Source organism: Acanthisitta chloris, unplaced genomic scaffold, assembly GCF_000695815.1.
Source record: "Acanthisitta chloris isolate BGI_N310 unplaced genomic scaffold, ASM69581v1 scaffold10557, whole genome shotgun sequence".
Lineage (NCBI taxonomy): Eukaryota > Metazoa > Chordata > Aves > Passeriformes > Acanthisittidae > Acanthisitta > Acanthisitta chloris.
Window position 1 is genome coordinate 3,143 of NW_008683179.1, and position 12,366 is coordinate 15,508.

Sequence of the window (12,366 nt, forward strand, 5' to 3'; positions counted from 1 at the left end):
TTCAGTTTTGTTACCCTTCCCACCATCATTTCTAAATATCGAGTATTCAACAGTACCACTGCTACAATTTCTCCAAACAACATAGGTAAGCATCTTTTCTATGTACTGCTGTTGTTTGTAAGACTCCCCCTTTCTGTCAGTTTCTCCTCCACCTCTCAGGGCAAAGAAACACTTTTTTTATAAGAATGTGCCATGTTTGAAACAACTCAATCTTGCAGTTCAATGGCCATTACCATCTGAGTGACTTTTCATGCTTTTCTTTTGACAGAGCATTACTGCACAATTTATGAACCTAGTGGTACTAAGGGACTGGTTTACTTCTATAATTACCTCAAAGATTTGCTCAGTGGCACTGTAAGTAATTAGATTTTTGTTTTTAAATTAAGTATCTGTGTCTCGCATAACATTTCAAATGTAAAAACATTTTACTGGGGGAATGAAACTCAGATAATTTTCAAAATGATATGACATATGCATCTCTGGGGTAAATTAGCCTTTATCTGTGAGAAGGAGATTTCAAATTGACTTTTATTGAGTGACCACAAGGCCTGGCTGGCCACATGCTGCAGCCTGTGCCTCTCTCCCCAGCTGCTAACCCTTGTGTATTCTGGAGCACACTGCCTATTGTGCTCTCTGTGTAGGGTCTCAGTGTCTGTGTCTTAGCTCTCTGTGATTGGAGAGGAATTTTAAGCATGCAGTTCTGCATTACAGTTTGACAGAGGCAATGTCAATATTAAGAAGCTACAGACTCTTGTTAGCTTACTGGGGGCCCCAATTTTAAATTTACAGACTCATTGTTTAATACCAGGTTGGATTAAACAGGGAAGTTGCTGCTGCTATTACAAATGCTGTTTCACATTTGGTGAGGCTGGAAAAGACCTTTGAGATCATCAAGTCCAACCCACCATGTCAACTAGACCATGGCACTAAGTGCCACATCCAATCACTCCTCAAACACCTCCAGGGATGGTGACTCCACCTCTTCCCTGAACAGTCCAGTCCATTCTCTAATCACCCTTTCTGTGAAGAAATGCCTTGTAATGTCCAACCTAAACCTTCCCTGGCACAGCTTGAGACTATGTCCTCTTCTCCTGTCGCTAGAGCCTGGGAGAAGAGACTGACCCCACGTGGCTACAGCTCCTTTCAGGTTGTTGTAGAGAGTGATAAGGTCACCCCTGGGCCTCCTCTTCTCCATACTAAACCCCAGCTCCCTCAGCCTCTCCTTACAGGACTTGTGCTCCAGACCCTTCTCTGAAGATGCTTCAGTATCTCAATGTCCTTCTTACAGTGAGAGGCCCAGGACTGGACACAATACTTGAGGTGTGGCCTCACCAGTGCTGAGTACAGGGGCAAAATCTCTTCCTTAGTTTTGCTGGCCACAGTTTCTGATACAGGCCTTCATGTTTTCACAGGGATTCCTTGAAATGACAAGTTTGTTTTATGGCTATTACACAGTAGATGTTGTATGGATCAGTATCATGAGGTACAACTTGCCACTAGCATACCTGCTGGCTACGTTTGCCTCCCTTGCATTAAGTCTTCTCTGGATAATCAAAAGGTAAAGATGTTGGTGTAGTTTATTTTCTGCTACTCATTGCACAGTTTACATTGCGTATTTGCTTGTGGGGAACATGCTGCATCCTAGAACTGTTTTATATGGGAATGGAGAATCTTTTGCTTTAGGATGCAGTGCCACAATAGCCTTTGTCTGTGCTTGGGAAACAGGGACAAAAAATTTGAAGTATCAGTTTTTCATATATACACATACATATAAATAAAAAGCCCTCAACAATACAGCAGTTGTTGGAGGATTTGCTTTTGGGGTTTTTGGCTGTGGGTTTTATTTTCATCATCTCAGTTGCCTGAGACAGCTCTGTGCAGTGTCAGAAGCACTGGGTGAGGTGAGAAGGTATGGCTGTGGTTAAGTGCAGCGTGTCAGTCGTGGCTTCAGCTGCAGCCCAACCTCACACTGAAAGCTTCCCAGAGACTTATTGATACACAGCAAGTGTAACAGTCTGCTCAAACAGGGAGTCAGATACTATTTGATCAGCCAGGTTGCTTGTGTGTTTTGTTGGGTTTTTTTCCCATGGATAAAATCTCATTTTTCATTAACAAAGTTGCATTTTTCTCTAGGGCTATGGAAGGATTTAAGCAGAACTTAGTGCACAGCGAAGATCAGTTTCAGAGTTACTGCAACAAAGTCTTTGCAGGCTGGGACTTCTGCATTACAGATCCCAATGCAGCACGGCTGAAACATCGCAGCTTGCAGTATGAGCTCCAAGTGAGTAACTTTCATCTTTCTGTGATGATGGTTTCAGATAGCTTAAACGGCTAAAAAGATGTGTAATTTTGCAGATAATGGAATACGGTTAAGAAGGATTGAAGTAGTTTGTATTGGGGGCAGGGCAACCCCCTCCTGCATGCTTTCTAGGGAGTTGGAATCTTGGAATCGTGGTGAAACATGAGAAGGATTGGCACAGTGGTTGTCAGCCCTTCCCCCATCCACTGAGGACTGACGCCAACCTGTTAGCTGCTTGTCTTATCTGCCTTTTCCTCACACTCCAGTCCTGCTTCCTGTGTTAGTTTCTACATAATCCAACAGGAAAACCTATCCCAGCTGTGGGCAAAACCATTGTACTGTCAGCAATCAGCCTGAGTATGATGAGTTAAAAGTGTACAATGCACTAGGCAGTAGTTTGGGGAGGAATAAAATTCAGATTGTACTCTTCATACAATTTGAGAGCATTGTTGCAGTAAGAAGGTTTACAGTAGGTGTCTTTGGCATACGTGCACACACAAAATGCTGATGTAGCTATAGATTTTCCAAATCATAAAGTTCTGAAAAGAGAGTCTGAAAGGCTTCTTTTGGTGAAACAAGTACCTTGTTCTTGCTCTTTGTACACTGGAAGGAGAGATTTATGTAGTAAAACAATTATGTTTGAAAAGATACTTCCACTTCAAACCACAGGGCAGTAATTACAGATTTCATAAATTACAGTGAGTTGCTTTCTGCTCTAGTAAAGCTCACAGTCATCGTTTTTTTTCCTCATGTAACCAGAGCCTGCTTCACTTAGCACATTTTTTGCCTCTATAACTCACACCTTAGAAGAACTTGCCCCTTAATATTAGTTTGATGGAAATAAGTTCTCAGAAAATACCTAGGTAATCTGTTTGCCCAGCGTAAATTGTTTCTCAGGTGATACTGTATTTCCACATACATTTAAAGGTTATTTAAAGGTTAAATATTTCAAGTTTACAGGACAAACTGCTCAAAACTATACTTCATTCTGTACCATCCCCCAGTTTTCCTTCACAGAGAGTAGGAGAAGGAAGTTTGGGCCATAGTAGTGAGGACTGGTTACTTACCTGCAGAAGTAAGGAGATGAGTGAGCTGATTTACCCATTTCAAAATTTAGTACTAAGCTCTCTGAGATCAGTCTCTCACGACAGACAGGCAAACTGTCTGTCTGTCCTCGGAGAAATATGTTACTGAGATAGTCGAGATAAGAGGATTATGAGACACTGGTCTTTGTCTCCAGGGCCCTCAGCCTGAGGCCCCTGTGCACACAGGATCTTCCATTCCTGCATGGACCTGTTTTGTCAGTGAAAAGGTGCTCTCATCATAGCCCCTAGAACAGGCTATGGTTTTGCACATCCCAGGGGTAGAAGACATGGTGTAAAGTGCTCTATGTTACACCTAAAACTACACTTCTTTTTCTTTTGTTTACAGACAGACTTGGAGGAAGAAAGACTGAAGAAAAAAATAGCTGAGAGGACAATGAAAGAGAAGCTGCGCATCTACTCTCTGAGAGTGGTTATAAATATAGTTGTCATTGCCATTTTATCAGGATGTTTTTATTCTATTTATAGAGCAACTGTCTTCTCTCAAGAAAGCTCCAGTGTGAGTATCAGACATGACATTAGGACAGATTCCATTCAGACTGGTGATTACAGCAAGAGGAAATGTTGTGAAAGAGTCAAGTATCTTAATATAGCACCTTTCATGCAAGAGATCTGAAAACACTTTCTACAGACTTAGAATTTTTTAGTAGGAGAGAGCAGGAAAGATTGAGAACCATGTGCAGAAAAACCCCAGTGATGTCCCTGTTTGCTGCAGAGGCTTCTGTGTCAAGTGCGTTTGATGAGGAGCCCTCAGTACGCTTCCCTTGTAACTGTGCTCACCTCACTGTGATCTGCAAGTACATGTGCTGGGTCTGGGCAGTGAACAGGCTGAAGGAACTGATCTGGTTAAAACAAACTGCGTTATGATCAGTTTCTTGATCTGGTTCACTGCTCAGCTGCAAAAATGCAGTGCAAGTGAAGGCAAGAGTAAAGATTATGATCTGTATTGTGGCTTGAGTCACAGCTGTGTGGGGAAACAGGAAGGCTTTGAACACTGAAGTTTTCAGAGGAAAAGGTTCTTGCATCAGTAGTGGAAAGAAGCAGGTTGGGTGGGGTTGTTGACCCCTGGCAGGACACGTGGATGGAAAGAGGGGTTCAGAAGCAGAACAAGAGCAGGCAGCAGTTATGCCAGTTTCACAACAGTAATTGACTGCTTTGTAGGACCTCAGGGTTGAATTAGCCTGGTAGGAATGGGGGGGGCACTTTTTCTCTCTCCTATGTTACTTGCTGATGTGATGGGCAAAGTTGTGCTCATAGTGGGCCTAACCCTTAACTTCTGTAAACTGCCAGGATTGTTGAGAGAAGCAGGAAATGTGAACTAAATCAGTGGTTGTGTCAGAGACATTGTTTGAGGGCAGAGTACACCACAACACTGAACAACTCAAAAAACAGTTTTGTGTCAGAGACGTTGTTTGAGGGCAGAGTACAGCACAACACTGAACAACTCAAAAAACAGTTTCACTTACTGTGGGCTTTATGTCTAAGGGTCAATATCCTGACCTTGCCTAAATGAGCAGATAGAGGAGCTTGTCAGGATGGTAGAAAAGTCAGGGTAGCTGCTTGGCATCAGTGAGAGTAACTTGAAAAGTGTCTGCACCTTGGGATAAGCATAAAGGCTGGGAGCCTTGGTGCTGGTTAGCAGCATAGTGAAACACAAGCCTTGCTGAGTGAGCCTCTTCAAACAGAAGCTTTGGGAAAGCACAGAAATACTTTTACCTGGAGGTGGAGGGAGCTACTGGTGAAGAGAGCAGGAGAAAGCAAGGGTGTTTAGCAGCAAACTGCAGAGACAGATAGCAGTGATCAGCCTTGTAGTATAGAGCAGATAGTTGTTTTCTATGAAACTTGCTTATCTAGAGGTATTCAGAACGAGACCTGGGTGTACCATTCATGTTACACCTGGTGTTGATTTTTAATGCCCAGTGCAAATATTAGTTGAAGGTTGAAGACAGAGTAAAAGATGCTACCTGAATCATGTACAAGAGAGGATGGTGGGAGATGGAGAAAGCACAATGTCAGGAAGGTGTGTTCCTCTCAATATTATCTTTCTCTCATCTCTTCTTGTGCAGGACACCAGCAACATGAACTCCCAGGTTAATCTTTTAGTGCAGTATTTGCCTTCCATGGTGATCACATTGGCCAACTTCATCAGTCCTCAGATCTTCTCACTTCTGATCAAATTGGAAGATTATTCACCAGCCTTTGAAATCAAGCTGACACTCATGAGGTAAAGGTATTTTTACTGTGGCCTTGGATGTTTCAACAACTTGTTCTTGGTAGGTTCTATGTATTGTAAACATTGAAATATCAAGAAGGAGAGAAGCTGACGCTGGAAACCAAGCAGGCATTGTTTGACTAATGTTTAGTTGGAAACTTGAAATCTGGAAACAATCTGTTTTGATGACAGTGCAGTGCAAGCATTTCAGTGCCCTAGTTTTTCTCTTGGTTCCAATTTAGCTGTGTGGTCTGGACATCTTCAACAACCTGAGTAAATAGTCAGTGGAGAAGTTATGGCTGCAGAGCTGTAGGTTCACACTCTTTTGTGTGCAGCAGTTCCCTAAAGGAGCAAATGTGTGTGTACAGCAGTGACTGAAGCACAGCTTTGCTCAAGGCAGAAGTTAAAAGTTTTTGGGTAAAAGATACTTCAGTGTGAGAGCATGAAGAGTGTTTGACAGCTTAAGGCAGGAAGATTTGGGTTGAAGTATCTGAATTCTGCGATCCTGTGCTTTGTGTTTCTGATATGGCTAAGTGCCTTGGAAGGTCTGAACCTACATGAGGGGAAATGCTGCACACAGAGTTGTTGCCTGGCCTCTCAAATTGTACTTGAGAGAATTGCAGCCCATTGCAGCATCAAAATCTGCAACTGAAATGACTGATCTGGGAACAATACTGAGAAAAGAAACAAGGGACTGTAGCCTAAAGCTCTGGAGGTGAAAAGCAATTGTAACTTAATAGTAAGGAAAGAAATGTGTTTATTATCTAGCTGGCTGTTCCATTAAAACTCTGACCCTTTCATGTTTCAAGCCTTCCTTGGATTCATGTGCAAGGTGAGCTAAGTGTTAGCATGGCTCTTGGCAGGTTTGGAATTGGGTTTTGCCTTTCTTCCAGGTGTGTCTTCGTGCGGTTGGCCAATATTGGTGTTCTCTTGTTCTCGTTGTGGAGTCAGATCTCCGACTGTACCACTGACAAGTGTAAGGCCTGTGGCTACAATTACGAACTCTATCCTGTAAGCAGGTTTATCTTAGTCTTTAATCATCTTAACTTGTGAACAGAGATTTGTTTTTCCACCAGAGTTGCTTGTCTAGAGGTATTCGGTATCAGCCTTGGGGTTGCCGTTCATGTTATACCTGGTGCTGATTCTCACTGCTCAGTGCAAACCAGTACAGTACTTAGGTATATCTTTTGTTTGTCTGTTAGAATTAGTCCAGTGGTAGCTAATCATTTAGCCTAGACTTTGTGCCTACCATGAGGATTGTTTGGGGTAGCTGTGTTTTGGGGACAGTTGTGCTACTGCCTTTTGCTCCAGTAAGGCAAATAGTTTTTTCTCAACAAAACCAAACAAGTCAACAACAAAAAAATAGGCCAACCAACAAACCCAAACAAAACCCAACAAAACAAGTGAAAAGCTTGGCATGGAAGCTCTGAAACACTTAAATATTTTAGAAATGGGAGTTAATACAATTCAAACTTTATGGTGTTCACTGAGACGTTTGTTGCTTTAGTGATTGACAGATACATTTTTCACTTGTTATTTAGACTACTAATCTTGTTTTTCCTGACTTGTTTTTATAGTGCTGGGAATCTGATGTTGGGCAAGAAATGTATAAACTGATGATATTTGATTTTATTATAATTCTTGCTATGACCCTATTTGTGGACTTTCCTAGAAAGTAAGTATCTCTGCTTTTTGAACAGATTTTTGCAAATGACATATGAATCGTTCTCTGTTTTTCTGTTATCAATTCCTCATATTTCTAATCAGATTACCAGTTTCAAAATAAAGCATAAACATATTTCTGGTGGTTTGAGCAGTTGTTTGCTGTTTAGATGGCTGTGTAGTTTTGGTATTTGAGACTTTTTTCCTCCAGATATTTTCCGTTATGTTGTCTAATGTTTAAATCCTAAATTCTGTGTGTTCCAAATGTGTTAGAATTCATCTATGCTCTATAACTTCAGTTTAGGACTAATGTTATTCTTTGGTTTTAGGTTGTTAGTTACTCATTGCTCTTGCAAGCCAGTTCAGTGGTGTGGATTGCAGGAATTTGGAATTTCTGACAATGTCCTGGAAATCATTTATGGACAGACTATTTGCTGGATTGGACTCTTCTTTTCACCACTTCTCCCTGCAATAGCAACTGTAAAATACTTCATCGTCTTTTACATTAAAAAGGTATGAAGGTGAAAATGAAAACTGAGCATGTCCCTGTGGTTTTTATAATACAGGTGTATAGCTATATATAACAAAACAAAACCTCCTAAAACCACTGTAGAATGCAGTGTACTGGAATGAGGCAATGGTATTCAATTTTCTGTATGTTTAATGCTTTTAGGAGAAGGTAGATTTTACTTTGAAATCAACAAAAGCCACATTTTAATTACTACCTCTTCAATTATGTCTTTTTTTTTAAAATGAAATCTTCTAATGTAATAAAGCTAGTTTGTATCACTTTTCTACAGCAATCTATTTATTAGCAACACATCTTAGAACTTGGATAAAATTTTGCAAAGCTGCTAAAAACTTGAAAGCAAAATGGAAAAATCCAAGCTGGGTTGGATGTTCATGTGATTTCTCCCTATCCCTGCCCACACAGCTCCTTCTCTGCATCACATTCTTACTGATACTTTAGCTCTTACAAGAGGGGATGTATGCAGTGAAGATGTGGCAGAACAAAGCTAGTAGCAGTGCTGTGGATCATACCTCAAATGACTGCATCAGTTTACTCAGTGCAAGTGTATGAGATCCTCTGGGTCAAATTCTTACTCAAAATAGGAGATACTGACTTAGACCAAAATGTAAGGTGTTCTTGCCTTAGCCCTTTTCAGCCCATGTATGTTAAAGGAAGGTGGTTGTGTAGCTGGTAGCATGTTTGAGAATGGAAAATATCATTGGTGGGGAAAATATACTTGCTGTATGTATAGAGATGTACTGGTAACAGTCTTGCTCACTTTTCCTCTTCAGATCAATTTGATACACACACGTAAACCTCCATCTAGGCCTATCAGAGCATCAAGTTCCAACTTTTTCTTCTTGGTGGTGCTGTTGATTGGGCTCGTCTTGGCCTTTTTGCCTTTGGGATTCAGCGTAGCATAGTAAGTGAGAATTTAACTTCTGTGAAGTTGACAGTTGTTCTGAGGTTGGCAGTTCCAGAAAAGCAGACACACAACATTAGAGTGATTCATGTAAAGTACATAGTATGTCATCAAATTATAGCTTTGTTCATATGAACAAAAATTACAGCTTTAAAGACAAAGGACACTTTTACACCATCAGCAAAATGGTGATGGACTTGTGTTGGATTGTTTTATCTTTACACTTTGGTGTAACATCTCCTTTCTGTTCTGCTTGTTTGACAGTATCCCATCCTCCAAGGCATGTGGGCCATTCAGGAATTTTGACACTTCATGGGCAGTTGTTCCAGATACAATACTTGAGTTTCCAAAAGGTCTGCAGCAGGTCCTTTTTGGCATAGCATCAGAAGCCTTTGCAGTGCCTTTTTTTATAGTCATTTGGTGAGTACCTGATTCACTCATGTGGCTTCATTTCCTTTCTTCCTGAGCTAATACCCAACATCTATTTGACCAGATATTCCATCTGCATTCAAAAGCATCAAAGCCCATACAAATCCTTAGCCCTTATGTCTTTGTCCATGTGTTCACACTCATTAGCTTTATTCCATTTCCTCTCACATGTTCCATATCCAACAGTATCCTGCTCAAAAATGTCAACTGTGAATCATCTGCAAATTACTACTGTAAGCCCTGTGGTCACAAATCCTATCCACAAACCTTGGTTTTAAAAGCCAAACCCAACAACAAACAAAACTCTCAAAACAGTAATTCTGTAAGATAAAATTCAATATAGAATCATAGATTTTTTCTATAGGATCTATAGAGTTCAATGTAGAATCATAGATGCTTTGTAGGGCATCTCACCCAACCTTCCTATTCAAAACAAGGCCAAGGAGAACAGGTGTCCAGTTAGGTTTTGAATATCTCAAGACTCCACAGCCTCTCTGGGCAACCTGTTCCTGTGTTTGGTCAATCTTCCAGTATAAAGGTTTTTTTGTTATGTTTAAATGGAATTTTTTGCATTTCAGTTTAACTCAATGGTTTTCAAATTTTGGAGCTTTGTTACCTGATGTTTTCTTTTTCTTTTCTTTTGAGCAGAGCTATGCCCAACCTACCCCAGTGGTATATTGATTTTCTTTCAATTGTTTTTCTCCCACAGCTTTGCATCTGGACAAACAAACTGACTATTCCTCTAGCCCATAACAGCTTTTCTGTGACTAATTCTGTTTTGCATGATGCTAACATATCGTGTTTGTTGTTTGCAGCCTCGTTATGTTCTATTTTATTGCCTTGGCTGGAGCACACAAACGAGTGGTTGAGCAGCTGAGAGAACAACTGGTTTTGGTAAGATTTGACTCACTTTACTGACACAGCAAAGAGAACTTTAGGGGTACAGAAATGAGGCCTGCAGAGGAACAGCAGTTTTCATAGTTTTCTGAATACTTAGTGTTTGCACAGGCAGTTAAAAATGTTTTACAAATTACGAGGATAAATAACTGAAGCGTTATGTTATTTCTCAGTGAAATTGGTTTTCTTGGGTATCAGCTGCAACTGCAGCAAGGTCTGGTTATATCAGGCAAGACACATGCATGAGATATGTCTCTGAGAGCCTGTGTCCCTGTTTTTCATTTGTTGCCTTGCTTAAATCCACCCATCTGCATATTTTTTTCTGCCAAACAAGAACCTGGATCTTGTGGTTCCTGTCCCCTCCACTGTATTGCACAACCCCCACTTCTATTTCCTTCTCTGCCCTCACAAACAGGCACCCAACTCCCTATCATTCCCTCCAGGCTAGTATTTCTACTAATTGTGTCTGGTCTTGCTCCTGAGTGCAGGTCCCAGCACCATTTGAGCAGGTACAGAAAGCAGAACAAGTCACCACTACCCAATCCTTTGGAGAAGGATGCTGGTGCAGAAATGTTGCTTTGTGGCCACCAGAAACCACTGCCAGGTTTGGCAGCATCAGTGTGCTGTGGCCTGACAAACCACTCACGTCAGAACACAGCCTCACTAGGGAGACTTCTCACTTTCTTAGGAAATAGCCCATTTCTTGGTGTGTGCTTCTTTTAGATGTGGCATTTAACAACCTGTCTGCAGAAAAACACTACCAGGGAGAGATTTTTGCGGAGTAAGGAATTGATGAACAAAAGCCTTCTTGCTTTTTGAAGAGTTCACAGATCGGTTGGGAATTCTGGAAATCCTTGCATGCCTTTTATTTTTGTTTGCTCACTGTTGTTAGGCATCTTGGATGTATGGGTTTAAATTTTGAGGAGTGTGAGGTGTTTTCACAAGGCTCAATGCCAAACTATTAGTGTGACCTAATGTGAGAGAAATGAAGACAAGACTGTTGTAAACTTAAAATTGTTCAGGCACTTGAGAGTGTTCTGGGAGCCACTAATGAGAGTACTAGTGGGTGCACCTATTTATTGGTAATAAAGAGCTATTCATAGATAACTTGTATTAATACTGTTCATACAGAGCATACTTTTTATTGTCTCTCCAGGAGAGTCGTGACAAGATGTTCCTAATCAGAAAAATAACAGAAGCTCAGAGGCATCCTTGAAAACCATGAAAGCCAGAAGAACATGACTTCCTGAAACTCCCAGAACCACAAGAGTAGAAGCATCTGCAGCAGCTAAAGACTGAGCAGCTGACTGTGGCACCCTGGCACTGCAGTCTGTGTGATGGACACTTGTGGTCTTAGCCTTGATTAAGCCTAGTGGGCCTTAAAAGCTTCCAAAACTGGAAATTCAGCTAATTTAAACTGTTAGACCTGTTAAAAAATATTTGTATGGTAGGACACTTTCTGCTGCTACAGTTTCAGGGTCATTGGGATTTGTTAAATCCCCATTTTTTCAGGGTGAAATGTGATCAGAACTGAAACTCTTTCGTACTGTTTTTACAAATGATGCTGTGAGAATCCCCTGGGAGGGGAAAGGTGAGGTTTTACGTTCTTCCAACTCACTTCCCTTTTAAAACCAAAGCAAAAGGAAGGCAGGTGTAAGGATTTTGAAACAGTGCATAGAAGGAAACACAGCATGGGTTTGGAATCAGTCCCCTAAATATTTTTATAGCTGAGGCTTTTATATTTATTTTACTCTGCAGTAGCAAGTGAAGTGGAACACTGCAGAACGTGACAAAGTGGTTCGGAGAAGACAAGCTGATCAAAGAGATCCAGTGCTGTGCAGGAGCCTTATTTTAAAAAGAAACGTGTCTTTAAAAGGAGTGTGTTATTATTATTTGTGTTTTATTCTTGTAAAAACTTCTTGACTACTGTTTTGTTTCCAAAATGTGAACGTTCAAGAGTGAAGTTGGGAACACTGTGTGCTAGTACCACTTAATTTCGTATTTTTTCTTGCTTTTACGTGAACTGCTGGCGCTGTGTGTCTCACAGCCTACTGCGTCTCGGTGAGCTCTTAAATGATTATTTAAAGACTGTGGCTAAGGATTTTCTGTACAGAATTGCGTTTATGCCTTGAAATCTGCAATAGTACGTTCTTAGTGAATTTTTATATGTTTCTTAATGTCTTCTGTCATCACTTTAAGCGGAATTAACATTGATTAGATGATGCTATTTTGCACTGTAACGCCTGGAGGTTCCCCGCGGCGCCGTGAGGGGATCGCCTTTGACCTCCCCTCAGCGCTCCCTCCCGCGCCTCAGGCGCTCGCCCCGCCCCG

At 41.1% G+C, this 12,366-nt stretch overlaps 1 protein-coding gene across 1 annotated transcript in view; it reads left to right on the forward strand.

The window, feature by feature from the left end:
• The window catches only part of LOC103806144 (transmembrane channel-like protein 7), a gene marked incomplete at its 5' end in the record, with an annotated part of 14,388 nt that extends 3,137 nt beyond the window's left edge, over positions 1-11,251 (forward strand). Inside the window, 13 exon segments of the mRNA XM_009078821.1 lie at positions 1-85; positions 269-354; positions 1,413-1,558; positions 2,134-2,281; positions 3,731-3,901; positions 5,469-5,626; positions 6,508-6,625; positions 7,192-7,289; positions 7,606-7,789; positions 8,579-8,709; positions 8,974-9,129; positions 9,954-10,032; positions 11,192-11,251. The exon segment at positions 1-85 is cut by the window's left edge and continues 17 nt beyond it. Of these exon segments, the coding sequence (XP_009077069.1) occupies positions 1-85; positions 269-354; positions 1,413-1,558; positions 2,134-2,281; positions 3,731-3,901; positions 5,469-5,626; positions 6,508-6,625; positions 7,192-7,289; positions 7,606-7,789; positions 8,579-8,709; positions 8,974-9,129; positions 9,954-10,032; positions 11,192-11,251 (1,620 nt within the window).
• Positions 11,252-12,366: the final 1,115 nt, after the last annotated feature.